This window comes from Arvicola amphibius, chromosome 2 (genome assembly GCF_903992535.2).
Source record: "Arvicola amphibius chromosome 2, mArvAmp1.2, whole genome shotgun sequence".
NCBI lineage: Eukaryota > Metazoa > Chordata > Mammalia > Rodentia > Cricetidae > Arvicola > Arvicola amphibius.
Window position 1 is genome coordinate 148,954,712 of NC_052048.2, and position 26,684 is coordinate 148,981,395.

The following is a 26,684-nucleotide window of genomic DNA, read 5'->3' on the forward strand; positions in this document are numbered from 1 at the left end:
TGGTTCTGCTTGCCCATGCCACACTGTGCATCTCTGTGGGCAGACACATGCAGTCAGGGCCTGATGGCATGGCAGCGATGCCCTGGTTCCCTGCGTTCTCCATCAGCATTTAAACAGCTGGGAATCCAGAGAGCACAGCTGGCACTATGCCCAGGATGGTGCCTGGTTGGCCAGCAGCTTCAAGGTAACTCCACATGCCCTGCACTTGTGAAGGCACACTTTGGTGGCCTGCTTCACAGCCCCTTGCTGAGACTCACTCTTGGTCATACCTGTACCCTGCTGATGCTTGAGGTGTAACCCATACAGGCCCATCAGGGCTCTGCTGAGGAGCCACACTCCAGCCTCTTGCTGCTTTGGAGGGTAATGCTCCACTCACCCTCAACTCACAGAATGGAATGATCATGTGAACAACTGGGAAGCAACTCACTGCAGCTAGGCCAAAGACATCCGACTGCATTCTCCACGTTTATTTCCATCAATATCATCCACTTCCAAAGAATAGTAAGGGGGCCAATGAGATGACTCATCAGGGAGTGGGGCTTGCCACCAAGCCTGACAACCTAAGTGCAGTCCTTGGTACCCACATGTGGAAAGAGAACAAATCCCCACATGTTGTCTTCTTAACCCCAGTCTTCTTCATGACATGTTTTCCCTACCCCCCCACAAATAAATATATGTAATCAAAAAAAAAAAAAAAAAAAGCAAGCAAGAAACAATTCTATTTGCTCAGCCTAGTCTGCTGTCAAGGCTTCAGGTGAACTGAGACCCTTGGGTCTCTGGGACACAGTGGAACCTGACTCATTCCATACCTGGCTGCTGCCATGCCCTGGGTGCTAGAAGGCTATCCATCTGGTCCATCCGTACCCAGGAAGAACCAACCAGAGGCTGACAGGCCCCTCTAGGAACAGTCCTGTGACCCAACAAGAGACTTGAGAAAGCACATCTCAGACTCAGGTCTTCTAGCTATCAGTGAGTTTTTTATGACAGCAATCTAAAAATGTAAACTAAAAAATTGTTTTGGTTAGCATTTAAAACTTCGATTTAAGAGACTTTCACTTTGTATGAGGAATTCACAGAAACTGATTTGCAACCTTGAATTTTAAGTACAGATTTTTACTGATCTAAGAGCACAAACACTGACATTTCAAGATCAAGGTATCTGCCACCATTTGGTGTGGGACTGCGGCCTGTATCTCATTGCACCCACAGCACTTGGAATGAAGAGGCGGTGGAGGAGGGCAGCAGCAGGGCGGGAGGAAAGTGCACAGGACTAGTGACTAGTGCTAGTGAAAGGCAGACAGGAGACAAGAGTCCCCGTCTCTGCAGACCACCCTGCCTCCACTGGAAAGCCTGCTCCCCAGTTCTGATGGAAACGGACAGTGACAGGGTTAGAGATGCAGACCGGGAGGCAGAAGGGGAACAGCGGAGCCAGGGACCCCCTTTTCTAGACCGTCTTTCCCACTATGCTGGGTCCCTGTACCTGAGGAAAAAGCCTACTTGGAGCAAAATCGTTGAAAAGCAAGAGGAACGCAAAGAAGAGCTGCATTCGACCATTCACAACGACAGATTTATAGGCAGAAACGTAGCACTCATTTCTGTTCAGTTGTTCTTTGCAGCTGACCTTACACTTTCCACATAGGACAAGTACTCGGCAATAATGACTTCTTCGTCCTCCAGAGTTGAGTCCAGGTAGTCCTCCTCGTGCTCTGGAATGTCCTCCAGGATTTCGTTGACAGCCTCTGTCTCCATGTCTTCATCTGTTGAGGCACTAGAGGTCCCTGCAATGAAAATACCACAGGGATAAGCAGATCACAGGAGAGGTAACCCTGACAATGCCTTTGGTAGCCACTCTGTCCTGGCAGAATCCCCGGGATTCCCCCTCAGCCTCCAGGTCAGCCTCTGCCTTAGGCTCATGTAGTGAGGAGCTGCGGGCTGCTTTCCGCTGCCCCGCTCCTGGCCACCTGGATCCCGCACGGCTAGCTTTACACCCGAAATAACAACACACAAACTGTATTCATTTAAACACTGCCTGGCCCATTAGTTTCAGCCTCTTACTCACATCTTGATTAACCCATATCTAATAATCTGTGTAGCACCATGAAGTGGTGCCTTACTGGGAAGATTCTAGTGTACGTCCATCTTGGGCTGGAGCTTCATCGCATCTGGCTCAGAGAGGAGAGGCAGGGCAATTGTCTGAGCCATCTACCTCACTTCCTTCTTCCTGTTCTGTCTACTCCACCCACCTATGTTCTAACCTATTAGGCCAAGCAGTTTCTTTATTAAATAACCAATGAAATCATCAGATAGATAGAAGACACACCTACATCAGGCTCACAGCTGCTGCTAGCTCAAACTTGGGAGAGTACAGCTATTTATCAGTAAGGCATCCATACGTCAGACCTACCTGCAGAGTCAGATGGGGATGTGGATGCTGTGGAGGAGGAGTCCTCTCCTGAGAACTGCAGGTCTGGAGGAAGGCTTCCTCCATGGTGCGCAAGGGTCTGAGCTGCTACCTGGACATTGCCTCCAAATGCCCTTAGCGCTGCTTCAGCCACCACTGTGTCGAAACCCATGTACACCAGCTGGGAGAGATCACAGGGTTAGGACTGTGACCGTGAGCTCGGCTCACATCCGTGCTCTTGTCACCTCACAGCACAGCTAGGACAACCTCGCTTCCTAGGTTAGTATAATTACAGAACGCTGCATTCATCCTCTTCAGTCCCAGAAGATGTCAGGCCATGCAGAAAGAGCTCTGAAGATCAGGTGTCAACAGGGGCTAGGCATTCACCTCAAGACTGGTCACCATGGTGCTAAAAGCAAGTGTCATGAAAATCTAACTATGAGTACCATAGGTTAAGTGGCCACAATTTGTGGGACACGCTAAAGGGCAGTCTAAGTGTGGATGAAGACTCATGAGGCTCAAGGTGGGCTGAGTTTCACGGATAGTGACATCCTCTTAGGTCCCAGGCAGAGAAACAGGACTGATGTTAGCAGTAGAATATGGGAAGGGGCAACCAAGAAATGAAGGCAAAGGGTACCTCCTGCTGCAGGCCATCATTCTTGCTGTTTTTAGGGGACAGAATCTCACTATATAGCCCTGGCCTAGAACTTACTATGTAGAGCAGGCTGGCTCTGAACTCAGGCTCGCCTCTCTCTCTAGGAGCTGGGACCAAAGGTCCGTGCCCATCCCCTTTCCTTTCTACAGAAGTGCCTTACTCGAACCCTCTACCCACATCCGCCCCACTACAGGGATGGTGGGTCCTGCCTGAAGCCTAGCAGCAGACGCATGCCATCCTGCCACCATCCTACTCATCCTGGGATCAGCCAGCCCTGCCCACATAAGACGCAGCGCCTGTCACTCACTTGGTCGATGCTTTCCTGGGAAGGACTTGCTTGATGGCTGCTGTTTTCAGAGTCTGAGTCCTGTAACCACCACATGTGGGGGTTACTGAGGAGAATCTGAAAGTACAGGGACACCCTTTATTCCGCAGACTGTCTTACATGCAGGTGTACAGCCCAGAGCTGTCCACTAGAGGGACAAATGAGTGTAGGGTTGTCACCATTGGCTGTGCAGAGAGTACCTTGAAGCAGGAAAGGGAACTGGCTAGCTAGAATCCAGGGATCCTGTTTCTACCCTCCCTCCCCCCCAGTACTAATATGTGCCCCGCCACATGTGTAGCATTTTAACCTGAGCCCTGGGGCTCAAACTCAGGTCCTCATACAAGACAAGTCCTTTCTGACTGACCTCTCCCCAGCTTCGTGACCTACTGAAACTAACTGTTCAAGCTCACTGGTTTCTTCAGATGGCTAGAATTTAATGTGCTTTTCATGTTTGCATAACACAGAAATCTCAAGTTCCATAGTCAAATTACATTCTCATTTTTAATTACATACAAATTGGGCATGCTGGCATACACCTTTAACCCCAGTGCTCAGGAGGCAGAGGCAGGCAGATTCCTGTCAAAAAACATAAAACACACACACAAAGCAGAGGATGGGGAAAAGATGGGTGCACGTGCAACCCCATCTACACAAAGATATAGGAAGTGCACAAGAAGGCTGTGGAAACAGCCTGGAGGCAGACCAGTGGGGTGTAGCCAGCTGCTCAGACTGAAGCCTAGAAGCATTACCTTCAGGGCGTCGTCCAGGTTGCCTCTGGCCTGGTGAAGGGCCTGTTTGGCAGCATGTGTGGAGTAGCCCATTCCTTTCAAAGACTTGATATTTTCCAGGCGGCGTCTCCTCTTCTCCTTCTCCTCCTTCCTTATTTGGGCCAGTTCCTTTAGGAAACCAAGTCACTCTGAGTTAGGGTTGGAGGCAGCGTAGGAATCTGAGGCTCTGTTCTGCAGGGTGTCTCAAGGTCTCTGGGCTGGCGAACAACTAAGCAAAAAGGGACCCCTACCTATCCTTGCCAAGAAAAGAGGCAAGGGGCACAGGGATAGGGTTAGGACTAGGCTCTGAGATCAGGAGTGGAAACAGCATTAGCCCAGCACCTCATGAACCAAGCATTCAGCATAAGAACAGGCAGGTTCTTATGTGCTGAGGTGTTGGAGGCTCCCAAGGTAAGCAGCTATAATACCATGGCAGAAGAGTTTCTCCTGCCCCTTCTGTGGTACATGAACTGCTGTACTTCAGGGTTACCCTGGGAAATGGGATCCATACAAGAAGAGTGTCTGGCTGGAAAGCCCCAGGAGACTATGCCAGCTTTGAGAGAAGACTGACAGCAAATCCCAGCTTGCTCTGGACCTCAAGTTCTCTGCTGTACAACTAACTGGGTGAGACGAGGTCCCTCCCTTCCAACACTAGAATTCTGAACTCTCTTTTGTAAGCTTATTATAAAAGACTGCAGCTTTAAGACCTCGTTTCTTTGATAGATCAGAGACCTCGACATAAAGCCAGTCACACTGAACCTTATAAAAGAGAAAGTGGAAAGTATACTTGAATGCACTGGCACAGGAGACCACTTCCTAAATATAATCCCAGCAGCACAGACACTGAGAAAAACAATAAATGGGACCTCCTGAAACTGAAAAGCTTCTGTAAAGCAAAGGACACAGTCAACAAGACAAAACGACAGCCTACAGAATGGGAAAAGATTTTCATTATTAACCCCACATCAGACAGAGGTCTGATCTCCAAAATATACAAAGAACTCAAGATATTGGTCACCAAAAGAACAAATAATTCAATAAAAAAAAAATGGAGTACAAACCTAAACAGAGAACTCTCAACAGAGGAATCTAAAATGACTGAAAGACACTTAAGGAAATGTTCAACATCCTTAGTCAAAGAAATGCAAATCAAAACAACTCTGAGATTCCATCTTACACCTGTAAGGATGGCCAAGATCAAAAACACTGATGACAACTTATGCTGGAGAGGTTGTGGGGAAAAGGGAACACTTCTGCATTGCTGGTTGGAATGTAAGCTGATACAGCTCCTTTGGATGTCAGTGTGGCAATTTCTCAGAAAATTAGCAAACAACCTTCCTCAAGACCCAATAAAACTACTGTTGGGTATATACCCAAAAGATGCTCAATCGTGCCACAAGGACATGTGCTAAACTATGTTCATAGCAGCTTTGTTTGTCATAGCCAGAACCTGGAAACAACCTAAATGCCCCTGACCAAAGAATGGATAAGGAAAATGTGGTACATTTGTACAATGGAGTATTATACAGCAACAAACAAACAAACAAACAAAACCGACATCTTGAATTCGCAGGAAAATGGATGGAGCTAGAAAACATTATTTTGAGTGAGGTAACCCAGACACAGAAAGACAATTATCACATGTACTCACTCATAGGTGGTTTTTAAAACATAAAGCAAAGAAAGTCAGCCTACAAACCACAATCCCAGAGAACTTAGACAACAATGCGGACACTAAGAGAGACTTACATAGATATAATCTACATGGGAAGTAGAAAGTATAAAAAGACAAGATCTCCTGAGTAAATTGGAAGCATGGAGACCTTGGGAGAAGATTGAAGAGGAGGAGGAGAGATTCAGGGAGGGGAGCAGAGAAAAATGTAGAGCTCAATAAAAAAATCAATTAAAAAAAAGAAAAAGAAAAAGAAAAAGACTTTGTTTCTTGATCTGACATGTTTCCAGGCAAGAAAGCAATCCAAAACTAGCATTGTGGCCTCCCAGACTGTCCAGAAATACAATATGGTATCAAGTGAGATCCTGAGAGAAGCCTGCTGGTTTAACTAGCCACTGTGACAGGAAGCTGCCCTGGTTCAAAACTGATGTAATTAAGACAATCTGGTGGGGATGCAGCCCTGTTGACAGACGCTTGCCCAGCATCCTTGAAGTTCCAGGTTCCATCCCCAGCATTGCAGAAAAGTGTGTGTGGAGAATGCCCGTAATCCTAGCCCTCAGTTACTGGCAAGGAGCATCAGCAGTTCAAGGTTACCCTTGGGTTTACAGCAAGTTCGAGACCAACCTGGATTATATAAGCCCGTCTCAAATAAACAAAAGGGAAGGAAATGTGTTTCTGCTCTCCTGATCTGGAGTCCCTTCTCGTTCAAATGTCTTCTGGCATTTTCTCTGGTCTTTTCCTACCCCCGTTCAGAAAAGAAGCTGTACTGTCTTTGTTTCTTAACCTTTTCAAAGGGTCCGAGCCTCATGGGTGCTGAAGAAAGAAGTGAAAACTTACCTCTCTGCGGTTGGAAATATGAATGGCCGCATGGTCCACGTTCCCATCACAAGCCCGCAGGCCGAGCCGGGCTTCCTGGGCAGTGAACCCCAACTGCAGCAAGTTGTGAACTTTTGATGGATCAATGTACAGCTCTTTAAAGAGCTGGCGCGCCTACAAACAAACAGGAAGCAACAGAAGACTCACACAACAGTAGCAACATCAAAGCTTAGCAACGCTAAGCCAGAAGTGAGGCCACAATGAGAATTACTGCATGTGTGATTCTGACTGAAGGGAGCTTGTCTAACCATCAGGAACGAAAACAGACAACACCATCTCTGCCTGCACAACCTACAATATAGCATAAGCAGGCAGGCTGAGTGTTGTAGGTTCTGAGCGACTGTAATACATTCCTTGCATTTAGCTAGATGCTAGATAGCAGGGCAGAAACTTTACCCAATAAAGCCACTGTCATTTTGAAATGTCCTTATTGCAGCATCTTGTCTGAACCCTCCCAGATACAAGTGTTCACACTGTGTGTGGGAGAGGATGGGAGGGAGGTGCAGGGCCCTGAAGGGTCAGTCTGAGCACGACCACAGAGCACTCCACTGCCAACTCACAGGGGCACAGGTGAGGACAGACTCAGCAGCCTTACTTACCTTGTTGAGATATTCCCGAGCCTCCTCTCCATTTCCACTGTGATAGTTCCGAATCCCCTGAAGCAGGTAGAGTCTTAAAAACAACACTTTCTCTTTTCCACAATTTCCCTAGAGTTGTTGGGAGAAAAAAGAATAAGCTGTCTTATTTCTAATTTAATAAGCTGTCTTATTTCTAATTTCAGGGTAGCACTCTCACCGCTTTAACTGTCCCATGTCTCCACAGGAACAAAGTGACAGCACTAGACTGTCCAAGGCATCATGACTGTCAGTGTAAGATTCCCAAGCAGTGCCTCTTCAACATGGAAGGAACCAGTCAGACACCTATCTCCAACCACTACAGGCCATGAATAAATCATAGACGGATTCTCTCCTGCTCAGGGTGACTGAGAGTAGGGTTTGTGAAAACTGACTTTATGCCGGGCGGTGGTGGTGCACGCCTTTAATCCCAGCACTCGGGAGGCAGAGGCAGGCGGATCTCTGAGTTCGAGGCCAGCCTGGTCTACAAGAGCTAGTTCCAGGACAGGCTCTAGAAACTACAGGGAAACCCTGTCTCGAAAAGCCAAAAAAAAAAAAAAAAAACAAACAAAAAAAAAAAAAAAAACAAAAAAAAAAACACAAAAACCCCCAAAAAACAAACAAAAAAAAAACTGACTTTACAAACAGCACAGACGCAGCGGGACTAAGTTGCACAAGTGGTGTGCACCTGTAATCCAAGCACACTGGAGGCTGAAGCAAGAGGATGAGTTGTTCAGGGACAGACTGGGCTACATGAAACTGCCTCAAACAAAACCAATTAAATAAAATAAAACTTAGCCAGACTTGGGGCTGGAGAGATGGCTCAGTGGTTAAGAGCACTGACTGCTCCTCCAGAGGACCCTGGTTCAATTCCCAGCACCCACATGGCAGCTTGCAGCTGTCTGTAGCTCCAATTCAAGATAATCTGACATCATTATACCAATGCGCATGAAATAAAGTTAAAGTTTAAAAAAAAAAAAACTTAGCCAGACTCATGAGACCAAGCCTTGGTTTACAAAGAGGCCATTTTATACTGCTGTCTAGATAAATCACTGCTGGCAGCAGTCCCACATCTGAACAGGAGTAGTTGTGCCCAGAAGTGGATTCAGAAAACCAATCATAGCCGGGCGGTGGCGGTGCACGCCTTTAATCCCAGCACTCGGGAGGCAAAGGCAGGCGGATCTCTGTGAGTCTGAGGCCAACCTGGTCTATAAAAGCCAGTTCTAGGACAGAATCCAAAGCTACAGAGAAACCCTGTCTCGGGAAAAAAAAAAAAGTTCCGTACTTTTATGTGGACCAGTCTCTGGTGATTCTCTCCATAACAGTTTTTAAAGCACTTCTGGGCCAAGTTCAGCTTCTTCTCTGCATCATCCAGGCACTCCAGCTGCTCCAGGCGGAAGTAGCACCACACAATGTCCAGCTGGAGAACCGCATAGTTGTCCACAGTGTCCAGCAGCTCTTTGCACTCACTGCAGGAGAAGAGAGCTGTCAATGCGGTTTTGTGGTCCCCAGAAAGCTTTCAGCTCTTACTGCATTTGTAGCATTAACTAATGGGGCATTTATTTAAAATAATACAATTTTGAAGGGATAAATAAAATCAGGATTCTCAACAGCAGCATGGTGGCATCTGGCCCAGACATAGTGGCTTCCAGCCCTGGCTATGAATCACAATCACCACGACACAGGAGTCTTTTTCTTGGAAATACTGATGCTGAGGACGCAATTAGGGAAACAGTAGCAAGGTTCTCCATGCCAGGAGAGTACAAGTAACGTGTAAAGAGAATTAGATTCAAGAATGATAACCTAAGCTCAGTGTCTTTTTTCAATAACTCTCTGTTTTATTACTGCTCTTTAGCAGGTGCAGCCATGTGCCTTGGCACAGTTCTCAACGCCTTCTCTCATCGCTCACAAATCTCTATCATGTCACACTAGAGTATTTCTACTGCCCCTCATCACATTCACTACTCTTTCCCTCCACAATGAGGAGATGAACAGTTCAGTTCCTCAGCCACACATCTGCACCACAAAGCAGCAGAGACAGAGGGACGTGGCAGAGCAATGGGGCCGATTGGTTACAGGCTAAACCTTCTAACATGAGCCAGTAAACCTTGCTCTTTATAAGTGGATCACCATGTGCATTCGTGACCATGGGGGAAATATGACTATATATTTTAAAGGCACTAACAGCATTTATTACACCTGATACTTATGATGTATTGATATAGCATGAACTGATGAGGATACTGATGTGGTTTTTTTAAAAATATTTATTTATTATGTATACAATATTCTGTCTGCGTGTATGCCTGCAGGCCAGAAGAGGGCACCAGACCCCATTACAGATGGTTGTGAGCCACCATGTGGTTGCTGGGAATTGAACTCAGGACCTTTGGAAGAGCAGGCAGTGCTCTTAACTGCTGAGCTATCTCTCCAGTTGTTTTTTATGAGGATCTGAGATCTGAAAATCATTTAAATTATTTGTCCAGGGAGAAAAGGTTAAAAAGGGCTCACAAAGAATCAAGACCAACTATTTCTTGCCATCCACTAAAGCAGACTATGAGCCTGTGTAAGTTCACTATGGCAGTCTTCCCCTCTACACATTATTTAAAATATTCTCTGCTAACGAGGGAGGAACAAGTATGCAAAGACGTGAAAACTTTTCGATTTTAAGGACTTGGCTTAGAGTCTGCAGCGTTTGCTTTAGAAGAGAAGAAGCAAACGAAGCAGCAGAGACAGAGGGACGCACATGGCAAGACCCTCACCCCAGAATACCTTCTCACTCTTCCCAGCCTTGCCCCATTTCTTTCAAGCATCTGGGACAATAAATCTCTTCTTTGTAATAAGATAGCTTGAGGTTTATACATTTAGGACCCAACAGCACTGACCTTTGCAGCTGGAAAACTATCATAAACATAAAAAATGTACTCATTTCTTGACATATAGATGATTGTCATGGGAATTCACAAGACAGAAAGTTCACACATAGGTTGTTTACTCTTGACTAATTCCCAGAACCAAGTCTGTCAAGTGTCCAACATGCCCAAATTAACATTCTCTAAGTACTATTTCCATGAACAGGAACTAGGAACCCTGGGAAACTGCAGAGACTACCAGCACCAGGTCAAAAGGACACCAGGGCCAGTCAAAGATGGACACACTAAGTATACCAGATCAGATGTGCTAAAGCCCACATTAAAAACATGTGTGTATACGTAGATATATATCCCCCCGAAAACAAGAACTTGTAGAGATGCCCGGGCTGGCCTACAACTTGTGCCTCAACCTCTCAAGTGCTGAGAGAAGGGAATTCACTCTGGGCTTCACCAGTTAATACTGATGAAGGAAAAAAGCAAACTTCAGTTTGGTTACCTTTGAGAAACCAACTAAATCTGAAAACTAGGAAGTAAGGTAAAAGGAGCCAGGCATTTTGCTTTCTTCCTGTGAACACTGCACCTCAGCATAACTGACAGTTCATGAGACAGAGCAATCCGGCAGTGACTGCAGAGGAGTGACAGCCACACTGCGCAGTCTGTGGTGTGATTTGTGATTTAGGACCATCACCATCTGCACCAACACCACTCCCAACAAGAGGCGGAGCCATGTGATGGACAGCTCTGGTGGCAGCACACTGGGGGTGGAGAGCCTACATATGAGGGTAGAAATAAATGGAGTTAGAAATACAAAGGAGGGTTGGGCTTTGGTGGCGTGTGCCTTTAATCCCAATACCAGGGGCAGGCAGATCTGAGTCCAAGGCCAGCCTGGTCTACAGACTGAGATCCAGGACAGTCAGGGTTGTTACACAGAAAAACCCTGTCTTGAAAGAAAAAAGAAAGAAATACAAAGGAGGAAACAACCACAAACTGATGTGTGCCTTATCTCCTTACTCCCAGAAACCACTGTGGAGTGAAAATCAGTCTGAAGGTATTGGTAGGAGGGTGCTGGAGCTTCCCCTACTGTAGTATCAGCTAAATACAAAAGTACCTACCAGAAATACCTGTCAGCATCCAGAAGGCACGGCAAGGCTATTCCATACTCTTTTCTCTTCAGGAAAGCTCTGCCCTTCTCATGGTATCCCATAGCTAACATAAGGGCCTAGGAAAAAATTGGAATTCTAAAAACAGCTTTCAAATAATATTAGAAAAGCATTAATAAAACAAATTAAGAAGCATATTAGCACTAATGAAAAGCAAGACAGAACAAAACAACTCAATCTAAAAAGCCAAATCGTTATAGAGTTTTCTCTCACTGAAGCAACAAAGCCAAATTCTCAAGTCAACGTGGCTGTTGTCTTGAGTAGTATCAACCCCTCACTTTTATCAGCTTTTTCTATACCCACCTGCTGGTCTAGATCTGGTTCTAATTTTCTACAAGCCTAGAGACGACAAGCAGCTAGTAATTGTTATGGCTTTTCTAAGAAGTGTGCAGGTTTGGTAATGTGGGCCTGTGAGACGCTGGAAGGGGGACTGTGAGGTGGAGGCCAGCCTGAGCTACGTCCAAGTAAGAATGTCCAAGTAAGTCCAAATGAGTATATCAAACACTCATTTTTGGTTGTGGCTTTGTGTTTGGTTTGGGGTCTCTTACTATCAAGACGCTCCTGTGTCTCCCATCCTCCACCTTCGCAAGCCGTTATCACCACACACTTCTGAGATGTTTGACAATGCTAGCATTTCCAAAACAACTTTTTTTCACATTTATTTGTGTGCGTGTACATTTATGCTACAACACATGTGTGGAGGTCACAGACAGCTTTTAGGATTCTTCTTACCATGCACGTTCCTGAGATGGAACTTGGGTTGTTATGCTCAACAGCAAGTGCCTTGGCCTGCTAAGCCATCTTGCTGGCCCTCCAAATCCATTCACAGAAGGTTATGATGGCTTAGACTGTATACTAAATAAGGGTTTGGCTCCCAGCCTCCCCTGTTGTTGGGATTACAGGCTTGTACCACCATCATGTCTATCTTAAAACCTCATTTTATTATTTTAAGTTTTAATTATTTTTCATTGATTGTGGTGCATGTCTATGTATACAGGTACAGCTGTACCACAGTGCATGTGAATGCGAGAGGACAGCTTGTGGGAGTCGCTTCTCTCCTTCCACCATGTAGGTTCTGATAGAGTTCAGACCAGCAGGCTTGGCAGCAAGAACCTTCACCTGCTGAGCCATCATCCCTCCAGTCCCTTGAGACAGGTTTCTCAGTGTAACCCTGGCTACCCTGGAACTTGCTCTGTATAGCAGACTGGCCTTGAACTCAAGGGAAAGATCCTCCTGCCTCCTGAGTGCTGAGATTGAAGGTATGTGCCACCACTGCCTAGCTCTTAATTCCTTTTTTTGTTTGTTTTGTTTTTCGAGACAGGGTTTCTCTGTAGCTTTTGGAGCATATTCTGAAACTAACTCTTGTAGACCAGGCTGGTCTTGAACTTACAAAGATCCGCCTGCCTCTGCCTCCCAAGTGCTGGGATTAAAGGCGTGCGCCACCACCGCCCAGCCCAGCTCTTAATTCTTAACTTTAAGCAGAATAATTTAAATCGTGAAGCCTACCCCAAATTTCCATTAAAATAACAAAAAGATATGGAACTAAACAAAATCCTCAGATAAACTTGATTCCTAATCAGAAATCTTCATTCTAAGAGGCCTCTGGGCCTCACTCTGCCCTCTGTTCTGAGCCCAGCCGGCTCCCAGCCCGTACTTACTTTTCTCTCGGCAGGAGGAACTCTGATTGACCTGCCTGTCTGGTTTGCAATGTCTAAGTAAGGCATGGTTTCCGGATCTACCATCTCAGCTGCAACAAAGCCATAGGAGTGTCGTTAACTCAGGGTTGAAGGGCAGTGAGAGACAACACTTGAGACGCTATACTGTGGAGAGGAACTCCACAAGAGGCACGGTACTCTGTGAGCTGCCTTGTTGTATCTGAGGGAGGTGACAAACCAAAATTCTGTGTACCTCTCTCTGCCAGAATCTCCAGTCCCCTTTTGGTCCTCTGAATACGTTTCTCCTTCAGTTCCGCCTCATTCTGTTCCTCTTCCTCTACCTGGAAGTTTTTCCTCACATCCTCTTCAGACTGTTTCAGTTCTAGCACCATGGCCTTTACATTGTGAGTCACTCCTTGTTCTTCAAGGCTTTTCCCTGGGAACAACAGAACTGCCTGTCACACAAACTTCCTGGGCAACAGTCCATTTTTACAGTAAATGGAGTCCTTTTTTTATTAATTTATTTTTGAGTGTGTGTGTGTGCGCACATGTATGTCCATGTGTGCACATGCTTGTAGACAACTCGCAGGAGCCACTTTTTCTGCTTCTACCACTTGGGATTCTAGGACCAAACTCAAATCATCCGGCTCTGCAACCAATGTTGTTTATCCACCAAGCCACTTCATCAGCCTGGAAAATGGAATTTCAAAATCTGCATTCACACTTGCAGAGAGAGCAGTAGGCCACATTCCCTCTCTCCTGTTTTCTTTCTCTTTACCCTAAGACCATACTGAAGTAACAAATATTTGAGAGCACTATGCCAGGCAGCATAAAAGGAAAACAAAAGTACAATCAGTAAAAACTTTGCTAGCCTCTAGTAGAGGCATAACTAACTCAAGAAGCCACCATGCAAGAGACAGTGAGGACAGCTCTGGCTATGGTGAAAAGCAGGACACAGGTGCCTGCTTTCTACCCCATGGACCTAACTCAGCTTCTGCTTTCCTCTCTCCTCTCTCCCCTCCCTCTCTCTCTCTCTCTCTCTCTCTCTCTCTCTCTCTCTCTCTCTCTCTCTCTCTCTCTCTCTCATATATATATATATATTCGAGACAGGTTTCTCTGTAGTTTTTGGTGTCTGTCCTGGAACTAGTTCTTGTAGATCAGGCTGGCCTAGAACTCACAGAGATCTGCCTGCCTCTGCCTCCCAAGTGCTGGGATTAAAGGTGTGCACTACCACCACCTGGCCAGTTTCCTCTTTTAACAAGTAGAAACAAAAAGAGGCACAGAAGCCCACGGAACAGAACAAGGGGAGTGGCCAGTCCAGTGAAGAGGTTAGCCAACACTACAGACAGGTGAAGCTCAGGTTCTTGAGTCTCCAGGAACCCATCCCCCCCCCCCCCCCCCCCGGCCAAAAAAGAGTTCCACGAGACTTCATGGACCACCTGAAATGCTAAAGACCTAATGTCTCTCTGGTTCCACTCATACCTCCTACAGACTGTGGCCACTCTGTAAGCCACTGTAATTCACTCTGTAGTACAGTGCCTCCCTTCTGAGGACAAACTCCGTACTGAACAAGCTTCCTTTTCACAGGTTTCCCAGCAGCATTTCACAGCTTGGGCAGAAGTCTGTGATGTGGGGCTTTTGTGGGGGCTGCCTTGTATTCAGCAGCAACCCTGATTCTGACTCATAAATGATAAACATGCAGCCCCCAACTAATTATAATCAAAACTGTCTCCTCATGAAGTCAGCGCTCCCCTGGGTGATGGAAAGTTCCCTGGCTGAGTTCACTGCTGGAGGACTCACATGGCTCATTTGCTCTCCACCCACACTCAGTCCCTGGGCTGTAAACAGAGCGCTCCGATGGAGTCTTATCCATCTGTCTCTCTCAGGGTCAGCTTTCTCCCCAGAGAGAGAACTATGAGTAACCCAGATCCTCTCCTCTGTACACACTTCCATTCTGGAACATCTTATGTGACTGAAATGAACGTCTTTCTTCCTCACTAGCCAGAGCGGGCCAGTGAATATTTATTGGAATGTTCTTTTCTGCTTTACATTATCATTATGGTAAACATTCAACATAATCAACTTTGGATAATAAATGCATCAAGGCCAGGGAGTTTTCAAATAGAGGAAAACCAAGAAAAAAAAAACCAAAAAAAAAGCCACTACTTATACAGCTGATGCCTTTTTTGCTATGACATACCTAGTTGAAGTTGTTTCTTATTTATTACGATCTTGATGTAATTTTCTTGGAATCCAAAAGTTTCGGCTATTCTATAAAATAAAAACAATATAAGCTGCAGGAAAGCAAATTTGTCATCTCTTACATACTATGAAGACTTGGATCATGACGGCCACTTTGCTACTTTGTACCTTTTTACTCGGAAACACCAGGCTTTCTACCTCCTAGCATGATTTTACAATAAAGCTGGTACAGTGGGCGGCTTCTGGAAGCCATGAGCCAAGCCCTTTCTAAACTTGTTTCCGAATTCAGGACTACAGGGCTGTCCATCTGAGCAGGAGTCAAAAACATCCTTGCCATACTATCCAGCATCCTCTCTGAGAAACCTCTAACTAGGGCTATGCTATACCACTGTCTACGTGTGGGCATTGAGTGAGTGATGCTTCCTCATTCTCCAGAAGGTAAAGAAACAAGACAATCAGCTGAAGAACGCGTGGGTTGGCCTTTGTAAGCAATCAGTGCTAAAAAGAATGCAATTATAAAACATGTGCCCTGCCCAGTACAAGGAAGGCTCCTGCTTCCATTCATCAGCCACTCACTCAGCTACAAGTTGGGCACCTCTTCTCAAGCTGCAACCCTCTGAAAGCTGTACTGCATCCAAGAAGCTCCATGAGCAGGCCTCTCACTCAGAAAGCCATGTTGCCTTTTACCTAGCAATATGAGCCCAGCATGACCTCTTTCTTGTGCCAGCCTTCAGGTTTCATTTCTTTGGCTGTAAGGGGATGATGGACATGCTCCCTAGCTTACAAGACAGCTTGAGAGCATTTAATGAACCAGGGTAAGAGGGGCAGACCTATTGGGAGACATAGCTCAGATACTCACTTAGATCTCAGGTCTCTACCAGTGACATTCAAGTGGGTCTCCAACAAGCTTTTCTTGTCCTGTTGCAAAAAGAGACAAAACGAAATGTACTTGAGTGTGACACTTCTTTGAACTGTTACCAGGCATGTGACGTTGTGAAGTGCTGCCAGGATATAAACTCGGGGTTCTCCTTAAGGACCAAAGCACTGCCTATACAGAGAAACATGTTGAACACAGCCCAGCACAGACTGGCAAAGTGACCTGAGTATCCCTTTAGTGCAATCGGTAGGACTGCTCAGTGGGACTCATGCCATGGCCAGCCATCATCATAATCAAAGCTCATGAAATTGGAGCCATGGTTTAGTGGTAAGAGCAAATACTTCTACAGAGGACCTGAGCTGGCTTCCCAGCATCTACTTGGGCAGCTCATACCTGACTGTAACTCTGGCCCAGAAGATCCAATTTACTCTTGGCCTCAGTGGGAAGAGGGAATACTTTGCTTATATCCACAAGCCCAGAAACACATACTTACATAAAATTAAAAATAAAAATCAAGCCGGGCGGTGGTGGCGCACGCCTTTAATCCCAGCACTCGGGAGGCAGAGGCAGGCGGATCTCTGTGAGTTCGAGACCAGCCTGGTCTACAAGAGCTAGCTCCAGGACAGGCTCCAAAGCTACAGAGAAACCCTGTCTCGAAAAAACCAAAAAATAAATAAATAAAAATAAAAATCAAACCTTAAGAGAAGGTATCTGCTGGAATTTCTGAACATTCCAGCTCATCACCATCACCAGGCACCATGCCCTACACCCCATCCCTCTTCTTCCCAGCCTTGCAACCGTTTATTTGTCTACAAAGTTGTCTGTTTTGGGCACTTCACAGAAGCGTAACCATAATAACGTCAGGCCTTTTCTGCATGTTTCTGAGGCTCATTTCATATCATAAACTATTAGTGTTGTACATCTGTACCACCAGCTGTCTTCTGTGGTATGGGTGTATCTGTTTATCCACACATCCACTGATGCAAGTTCGACTGTCTCTACCTTAGCCATTTTGAGTGGTGTTACTGTGAATGCTTGCCACTCAATTTATTCTTATAATGTGTGGTGGTTGTACTTGTTAGCATGGGTGTGCATGTGTGAAATCTGGAGCTGATATCAGGTATCTTGATTACTTTCTGCCTTTTCTTTCTTTCTTTCCTTTATATTTTTTGGCTTTTCAAGACATGGTTTCTTTGTGTAGCCCTGCTGTTCCGAAACTTTCATTGTAGACTAGGCTAGCCTTGAATCCAGGTTGTTTTTTGTTTTTTCTTAGTAGAATCGCATTGATTCACTAGCTAATGAGCTTCAGGGATCCATCCACAACCCTGTAAACCTGTACCACCCAGGGCTAGGGTTACAGAAACCCTCACACATCTGGCTTTTTACATGGATTCAAGGAATCTGAATTTAGGTCCCCATGCTTACATGGCAGGCACTTTTACTAACATGAACCAGCTCTCCAGGCCCACATACAAATGTTTTTTTTCTTGCCTTTAAAAAAAATGTGTGCATGTGTGTTATGATGGGGCAGAGGGGCTTGTGGGTGTGCCATGGTCAGAGGACAACGCTGTGGTATCAGTTCTCTCCTTCTGCCTGTATGTGGATACCGGGGAATCACAAGGAAGTCAGGCTTTTCAGCAAGCATTTTAACTGCTGAGCATCCCGCCTGCCCATGTCTTGAAACACCTACTTTCACTTCTGAGAATGGCCAATATTGTTTGGTCCTGAGAAGGGCTGCAAAAATGCTCCCAGGAAAATAGACAGGCACGTACTACCTAAGGATGAGGCCCCCCATGACAAGGGGGCTACACTCAGGTCAATTCAGCCCTGTTCAGCACTTAGCTGACTTACCCTCCGTCCTCCATCAGCATAGAAGATGAACTCCTGCAAGGAGTGCCCTACTACATACATAAGGTTCTAAAACTTGCTGTCTACTGTGTCTTCTTGACATTAAAGGTTTATTTCATTTCATGTTTATTTTACATGTATAGGTGTGTTTGTCTGCATGTATGCCTGTGCACCATGTGTGTGTGCAATTCCCAGTGAAGCTGGATGAGGGCATTGGACCACCCTAGGACTGAAGTTAAAAATAGCTGTGAGCTGTACTGTGGGTACTGAGAACTGAACCTGGGTTCTCTGGAAGAGCAGCCAGTGCTCTTAACCTCTGAGCCATCTCTCCAGCCCTACTTCTCAGTATCTGTAAGCATGAAACTAGAAAGGGTACAAACTTAGCACACAGCTCTGTACATGAATGAGTTCTTTTTTTTTTTTAATTTTACTTTTAAAATGACATGTATTTATTTAGAACAGTCACACCATGGAGCATTTTGGATCATACGACAACTGTAGGAGTCAGCTCACCTTCTACCACTTGGGTCTGAGGAATAAATACATCCCAGTCATTAGGCTGGATGATAAGTAAGAGCTTTATCTGCTAAAGCCACCTTACTGGCCACGTGACACTGTTTTATTTCCATGCATCCTGGACTAGCCTTGAACTCACTTTATAGCTAAGGATAACCTTGAACTCCAGGACCCTCCTGCCTCTGCACCCAAGAGTTGAGATGACAATGTGCATCATGCCCCACGCCTGTGATATTCTGAATAAGCACACCTTAAGTGTGCCAGAATAAGTCTGCATCATCCACCATTCAATACATGGAGTTCCTTAAGCACCCTACTGCAGAGTTACAAAAACGGCAGCTCATTGGGCATTGAGGGACACTCCTCTAATCCTAGCACTTGGGAGGCAGTGGCAGGAGGATCTGTGAGTTCAAAGCCAGTCTGGTCTATATATGAAGTTCCAGGATAGCATGACCACACAGAAAGGCCCTGTCACCACAAAACCAAACCAAACAAACCAAAAACAAAGCCTGATCACAGAGCTAAGCTTGTCTCCGTCACTGGGCAGTTACTTACTTTCCTGAGTCTTGGAGGCAGAAACACCTCAATCGTGGCAATCCCGGTTGCTCGGTAGTGCTCATTTCCTGTGCCACGCTCAATGGCTTTGCAACGGATCTCTTCTATTATGTTTTCCACTTCGTTTTCACAGCACTCGAGTCGGTCAGAGTACTTCTTAGCAAGGTCCTATGCGGAGAAACAGACTGCAGCTCAGCAGAGTGTCAGTGCAAAAGTATTAAAGAAAAAAATCCCCAACGCACATAACTCTGGCAAGGGAGAAATTAAAACATTTACAGATAGTAAAAATAGGCTCCGTAGGCAAGTGAGAACAACTGGGACTATTCCAGGAGGATAGTAAGGAGGGCTGAGACTCCTGCAACCTTAATATACTAAGAAATTACTTTAAGAAGCAGTGACGGCTTAACAAGTAAAGGCACCTGCGGTCAGGTCTGATGCCTTAAGTTGAATTTATGGGTCTTACATGGTGGGAGAGAACCAAGCCCCATATTGACTTCTAACTCCCTCCCCACACACATGCACACAATTATTTTCTTTTAAATTGTAGAGGCTGGAGAGACGGCTCAGTGGTTAAGAGTTAACAGGTAACTCTGCTCAAGGGGATCCAACATTCTTCCTCCTTCTGACTTTTAAGATTTATTTATTAAGCATACAATGTACTGCTGGCAAGGAAAGCACCAGATCTCATTACAGATGGTTGTGAGCCACGATGTGGTTGCTGGGAATTGAACTCGGGACCTCTGGAAGAGCTGAACTGTGTTCCTTTGCACGCCTCTTAACTGCAAAGCCATCTCTCCAGACCTGGAAGTGGCCATTTTAATGTACATGCCACACATCTGTGGTGATGTTGGTATGAACAAGCCTACTGGGCTACCAGCACAGTATACACACACCCATGCACACACAGCATGTACTGTTTCATGAGAGCAAATGATTCCAACCAAACTAGCCCTGGTTAGGTTAGCGTGTGCTCCAACTTTCCTAAAATAGTTTACTGTGTAGTGCGGACGCCAGCAGCAACCTCAGGCTCCTTCAAGTCACTAACTAGGTGTGAGTCAAATCACATCTCAGCATATCACCCAACCAGAGAGCATCCCCAGTGGTAAAGGAGATTTCTCACCTGGACCAGGAAACTGAAAAGGATGTGGCCATCCTTGCTGGCCTTATCCTCAAGGACCTTCCCACTACCCACCAATAGTGCCACCCTGGGCATTAAGCCTTTAACACAGTGCCTTTGGAAAACATGTATGTAAACCTTGACATGTATGTGCTATTTTTAATGCCCTCTGAACTTGCTCACTATGGTGTTTTGGCTTGAGAACTAGTGAGACATAATAAAGATACAGGCCTTATCTCCAGTTCCTAGTAGAGCTAGTCAGAAGCATCTTTCATCCTAATGAGGCATAGTGGCAGCCCTAGTAGCTTAGAGGAATGGTTGACAAAAGGAAGCCTTAATTAGAAACTTGAAGCTTTCTGTTCCACCCTCCACCCACAGGGAGGGAAAGTGATAACCATACCTTTCATCACCAGCCAAGCCTAAGAGCAGGCCTCTATTACAAATATGTAAATTGAAGCCGGGTGGTGGTGGCGCACGCCTTTAATCCCAGCACTCAGGAGGCAGAGGCAGGCAGATCTCAGGGAGTTCGAGGCCAACCTGGTCTACAAGGAAGAGCTAGTTCCAGAACAGCTAAAACTGTTACACAGAGAAACCCTGTCTCAAAAAAACAAAACAAAACAAACAAACAAACAAAAAAACCCAAATACATAAATTGATGGTCTCTCAAGATTCCTATTCGAAACACCCAGAAGCTGGGAAGTAGCTAGCTCTCTGAGGCAGGGACTCCCACCAGGCCCCTTTCAGGCTTCTCGTTGTCCCTCTGATATCTGTTCTCTTGTAGCCTTTGTGGGAAACTAGAATCCCAGAACTTGGCCTAAGTTCGGAGTCATTGTAGCAAATTGTCACACATGGGAACCCCGTACTTTGTAGCCAGTCAGTGATGGTAACCTGGAGACTGCATACTTGGCACCTGGTAATAGACATGAGGGTGCACCCTGAGACCTGTGAAGTCAAAGCCTGGGTAGTGAGTATCAAGGGCAAGTCGAACTGTTGGCTGAGTAAATGTTAGAATTACCAGCTGTAGTAGCTGGAATGTAACTGGCCCCAAGAGCTCATAGGGAGTGACACTATTAGGAGGTATGGCCTTGAAGGAAGTGTTTCACTGTGGAGGTAGGCTTTGAGGTCTGTTTTTGCTTAAGCTTCAATGTCACAGTCCATTTCCTGTTGCCTTCTGATCAAGATTTAGCAGGGATCACGTGGGCCTGCATGCCACTATGCTCCCTGCCTTGATGATAATGGACTGAATCTCTGAACCATAAGCTGCCACCCCTATTAAATGTTTTCCTTTATAAGAGTTGTCATGGTCATTGTGTCTCTTCACAACAAATCTTAATTGAGAGACCTGCTATTAGGAGAGAAAAATACCCTTCCCAGGTATTAGGGTTTTGGTTGATTAGTGGGTTGGTTTGGTGTTCTGTTTTGGCTATTTGAAACAGCTTTCATGTAGTCTAGACTGCCCTCAAACTCCTTAAGACTTGGGCTCCTGATCTCCCTTCTCTGCCTCCTGGGTGCTGAGATTGCAGGGTTGCTCCACCACGCTCAGGGGGCATTAGAATTTCCAGAGAGTGATTTTTTCTACGTTATTTCTGTGTGGATGGTGCACACAGGGAACTGGAAGACAACCTGTAGGAGTCAGTTCTCTCCTTCCACCATGCAGACTCTGGAGATCAAAAGGTCCCCAGCCTTGGTGGCAGGAACCTTATCTGTTGAGGCATCCTACTGGCTGAAATTGATTTTTAAAGTATTTTATTTTTAAAAATTCCCATGTTGGGCTGGAGAGATGGCTCAGTGGTTAAGAGCATTGCCTGCTCTTCCAAAGGTTCTGAGTTCAATTCCCAGCAACCACATGGTGGCTCACAACCATCTGTAATGAGGTCTGGTGCCCTCTTCTGTCCTGCAGACATACACACAGACAGAATATTGTATACATAATAAGTAAATAAATAAATATTTAAAAAAATATTCTGGGTTAAAAATAAATAGAGCTGAGCCTATGGTATACACCAGAAATCCCAGCACTCTGATGGCTGAAGCAGGACCATCAGTTCAAGGACAGTCAACCTGTATACACAGTCATGCCTGCATTACTGGGGATGCTCTGAGATGTGCGGCTGGGTGATATGCTGAGATGTGATTTGACCCACACCTGGTTAGTGACTTGTAGGAGCCTATGGTTGCTGCTGGCTTCCACACTACTTCACAGTAAGCTATTTTAGACAAGCTGGAGCACACTAACCTAACCAGGACTAGTTTGCAGTCATTTGCTCTCATCAGAAACAGTACATGCTGTGCATTGGGGTGGGTGCTGTGCTTGATAAGACTGGTAGCACAGTCCTCTCTGCCCTGAGGCGTGTCACAGTGTGCTACCCTTAACAAAGTTCCAAGGCTTCAGGGCCACTCAAGCTTGAAGAACTACCAGAACCATGAACCAAAATAAACTTCTTCTCTTTATAACTTAATACAATACCTAGAGAATCAGGTAACATTTTCATAAGAATGAAATGCCAGTAATTAGAGCTGGAGGTATGGCTTGGTGGTAAAGCCCTGGGTTCTACCTTTAGTGTTGAAAAAAATTAAATTTTAAAAAATTAAAAATTAAATTTATATTACATTTGTTCATTACTACAGGCTTTGGTATTTCTCAGAATTTTCACAGCTGTGCCTGGTAGTTTCTGGAGACCTCAGAACAGTATTCTCTAGGAAAGTTGTAGCACTGCAAAAATTTACATAGTAAAAGGGAAATACCTTCAAGGCCAAACCAACTTCTTTATTTTCATCAGTATATGGTGGTTTCCAAAGTTGAATTCTGTCTTCCCTTAGAAACTGGGTCAATTTTGCTTGAAGATATTTCTTCTGCGCCATCCTTGAAAGCAAAACTGTAAATCAATAAAACCCATTTCATTTTTTAAAATGCTTTACACATTATCTCCTCCACTGAGGAGTTCTGCAAAGTAGAGTTCCCTCTGTGCCTCTGTCAGCTTAATCTAAGCTACTGTATCCAATTATATGTAAGCCAATATAAAATGTTTCTTTTGTTGTTATTATTATTTTTTTTCCTGAGCCAGAGTTTCTCTGTGTAGCCCTTTCTGTCCTGGAACTCATTCTGTAGACCACCAGCCAATGACTCGCTAGTGCTGTGACTAAAGGCATAATATGTCACCACATCCAGCTTAAAAATACTATTTCAAACTTGCTAATATGTAGCAAGGAGTAGTTTATATCCCTGTTTCCTGTGGAAGAAAGTAATAAACCAAGATGTTACACATGCTAGGTCTGTGTTCTACTCTCCATTTCTAACCCTGTTATTATTCTCAGAAAGGTAAGGAAAGGGGCTGGCCAGACAGCTCAGGGGTTACTGGCTGCTCTCTTCCAGAGGACTTGGGTTTGGTTCCCAGCACTCACAAGGCAGCTCACAACCATCTGTAACTTTAGTTCCAGAGGATCCAAGGGCCCTTTCTGATATACAGAGATACATACAGGCAAAACACCCATACACATAAAAGATAATTTTTTTAAAAGACAAACCCTTTAAGCAAACATTATATATATATATATATATATATATATATATATATATATATATATATATGTTGCTTGTAAATTCTCACACCTGGGCTACTTTAACTCAAACCAAAGACTAAGCTAACCACTCTGGTAATTAAGCACAAAGAAAAGATAGCTTGAACTATGGACTACAGTAATAAATGTTTATACAGTTGAACTTTGAAAACAAGAGTTAGCTAGGTGTGGTAATGCACACCTTTAAGCTCTTGGGAGGCAGAGGCAGATCAATGTGAGTTCCAGGTTAGCCTCTCAAAAAATAAATAAAAATTTAGCCGGGCGGTGGTGGTGCACGCCTTTAATCCCAGCACTCGGGAGGCAGAGGCAGGCGGATCTCTGTGAGTTCGAGGCCAGCCTGGTCTACAAGAGCTAGTTCCAGGACAGGCTCTAAAAAAAAAAAAAAAAAAGCTGCAGAGAAACCCTGTCTTGAAAAACCAAAAAGAAAAAAATAAATAAATAAAATAAATAAATAAATAAATAAAAATTTAAAAATTACAGCACTACACTATTTTGTTTTTTGTTGTTTTAACTTCGTGTTGAGACAAGGTCTTACTCTGTAGCCCAGGCTGCCCCAAAGTTCAAAGCCGCAGCATCCACAGTGCCTGGATGACAGGCATGAACCATCACACCAGCTCGCATGGTTTGCTGTTGTTTTTACTGGTGGTACTTCTGAGAGAGCAATAGCACAACTACATCTATTGTTCAGTGCAGCAGTGGCTAGATCATTTTACAGCTGGGAAACCCCCAGCCCTAGGTTTATAAAACCACAACACCAGCCAGTGCCAGAACTAGCATGAGCCATCTATCTGCCTACAAAAATGGACTCTGTACTTTGTCTCACAACCCCTTGCTGCACGTTCTCAGCATCTAACTTCTTTTCTCCTTATGAGCTATGGCAATATTCCACACCAGTACAACTATTTCAGAGTTGGGGGAGGCTGCTGAGTGCCGGCAGCAGGTGGGCAGTGTAGTGAAGTGTTTCAAGGTTTGCCAAATCAAACCAAGAAGGAAGCTACTCACTCCTTACTAATGAACATGAATTTCAGAGTGGAAAAAAATGTATGGATTATTAGAACTTAAATGTTTCTCTTTTTTCGTATGGAGGGCTAATACTCCATAGTCTTTTGAACATAATCCACCTGATTTGAAGCAAGTATGGTGATAATTATTCCATAACCATGCTTTTAAAAGAATGTTCAGATCCGTCTGAGAGTGAGAAACAGGCCGTCAGGATGAAGAATGGAATAAACAGTGTGTGTGTGGTCACTCACAAACTGATCCTTACTTAGGAGCACCTGCTTTGCAAACACAAGTCATTGAACCTACCAGACACAGGACTGAAATCTAAAAAAGTCTGAGAAAAAGACCACTGCCACGTAATAAGGAGAATGGCAAGGCTAATTTATGGGCAACCATCTATTTAGAAGGTTGAAAACAGTCACCCAGACTGTAACCAGTCCACTATCTAACAAAAGGAGATAAGGTTATCACAACCCTAATCTATGTTCTAACACTGCCAGGTCTGCATCACACAAGATTTCTTTTTTCTGAGACAGGGAGTCTTAGTTAGGGTTTCTGTTGTTGCAATGAAATGCCATGACCACAAAGCAAGTTGGGAAGCTTATACTTCCATGTTGCTATTCATTATCGAAGGAAGTCAGGACAGGAACCCAAACAGGGCAGGATCCTGGAGGCAAAAGCTGATACAGAAGCCATGCAGGAGTTCTGTTTACAGGTTTGCTCAGTTTGCTTTCATATAGAACCCAAGACCACCAGCCCAGGGGTGGCACCATCCACAATGGGCTGGACCCTCCCCCATTTGTCACTAACAGAAAAAATGCCTTACTGCTGGATCTCATGGAGGCATTTCTTCAATTCAAGCTCATTCTTTTCTGGCTTCTGTCAAGTTGACAGAAAACCAGCCAATACTCATTACTTAGCTCTGGCTGTCCTGGAACTCACTCTGTAGACCAGGCTGGCCTTGAACTCAGAGATTGGTCTGCCTCTGCATCTGTCTCCCAAGTGCTGGGATTAAAGGCATGAGCCACTACGCCCGGTATTAAATAAGATTTAATGTTAAAAAAAAAAACATCGTCGCTGGCCATACTGTTGCACGCCTTTAATCCCAGAACTAGAGAGCAAAAGCAGGATCTCTCATGAGGTCAAGGGCAGCATATTCTACACAGAGAATTCCAGGACAACCAGAGCTACATAGTGAGACACTGTTTACTAAAAAAGAAATTAAATTAAATAATTAAATTAAACCACCGTTTTCCAAAGTATGAGGCTCTGGTTATAAACAAAGAGTGACAGGTGTTAGGTCAAAAGGAAGAAAATCTAATAGCCCAGTTTTACGTTTTAACTGGAGAACTTCAAGTTTGGGGCCTGTCGCTCGGTGTTCCATATCATAACATGAAAACCATTTACGGTCCTGAATAATAGCGTTCAGAACCGAAAGTAAAACGTTAGGAAATAACGTTGAAATTTTCACTTTCACTTCTGTAAAATCCAGATCGCCTAGACTCATGCACATTCAATACAAGTTTTCTCTCAGGGAAATAACACGCGACTGGGGTCTCGTACTTCAAAGTAAGAGCAAGGGAAGGAGGCAGGAACAGCGTTGGGCCAGAAAGCTCGTGTCCTCACCCACAACGATCCGCAGTCCGGGCACGTCAGCCCGGGCAGCCAGTTCAGGGCAACTCAGGCTGACGGCAGGTGTCCCTCTCCCTCAGGCCCGCCCGCAGCGACCTCCTCCCGCTCCTTCCCGAGCCTGCACCGCTGCGTCCACCCGGCCGCTCCCGCCGCGCCGACGGCTGGCTCGGCCGCGCCGCCAGGCCCAGGCCCCGCTCGGTGCCCGCCGCAGTCGCCTTACCTGCGCCACTGCCGCGCCAGCCGCGACCTGCTGAGTGCCCGGATGCCGCAGAGGCCGCCGTTTGTTTTCATTCCGGGTGAGGCCGGCCCCGCCCCCCGCCCCCTCGCGCTGTCCGGAAGGCGGGTTTGTGGGCGGGGG

At 45.4% G+C, this 26,684-nt stretch overlaps 1 protein-coding gene across 1 annotated transcript; it reads right to left on the minus strand.

Annotated features, from left to right (window-relative positions):
* Window positions 1-1,092: 1,092 nt before the first annotated feature.
* Window positions 1,093-26,621, minus strand: Nub1 (negative regulator of ubiquitin like proteins 1). Its single transcript, XM_038318436.2, has 15 exons — window positions 26,547-26,621; window positions 22,859-22,976; window positions 18,997-19,164; window positions 16,060-16,118; window positions 15,199-15,269; window positions 13,252-13,434; window positions 13,002-13,090; window positions 11,296-11,402; window positions 8,596-8,779; window positions 7,296-7,403; window positions 6,658-6,810; window positions 4,131-4,277; window positions 3,364-3,459; window positions 2,405-2,582; window positions 1,093-1,778 (listed from the first exon to the last, which is right to left on the minus strand). The coding sequence occupies exons 1-15, from the start codon at window positions 26,615-26,617 to the stop codon at window positions 1,600-1,602; spliced, it is 1,911 nt and encodes a 636-aa protein (XP_038174364.1). The 5' UTR covers window positions 26,618-26,621; the 3' UTR covers window positions 1,093-1,599.
* Between the last annotated feature and the right edge of the window lie 63 nt (window positions 26,622-26,684).

Coding starts and splice junctions, on each gene's coding strand:
- Nub1 (XM_038318436.2), bottom strand. CDS start 26,617: ATGAAAACAAACGGCGGCCTCTGCGGCATCCGGGCACTCAGCAGGTCG. Junction 19,165..22,858: donor AAGTTGGTTTGGCCTTGAAG/GTATTTCCCTTT, acceptor TTCTCCGCATAG/GACCTTGCTAAGAAGTACTC. Junction 7,404..8,595: donor AGAGACTGGTCCACATAAAA/GTACGGAACTTT, acceptor CAACAACTCTAG/GGAAATTGTGGAAAAGAGAA.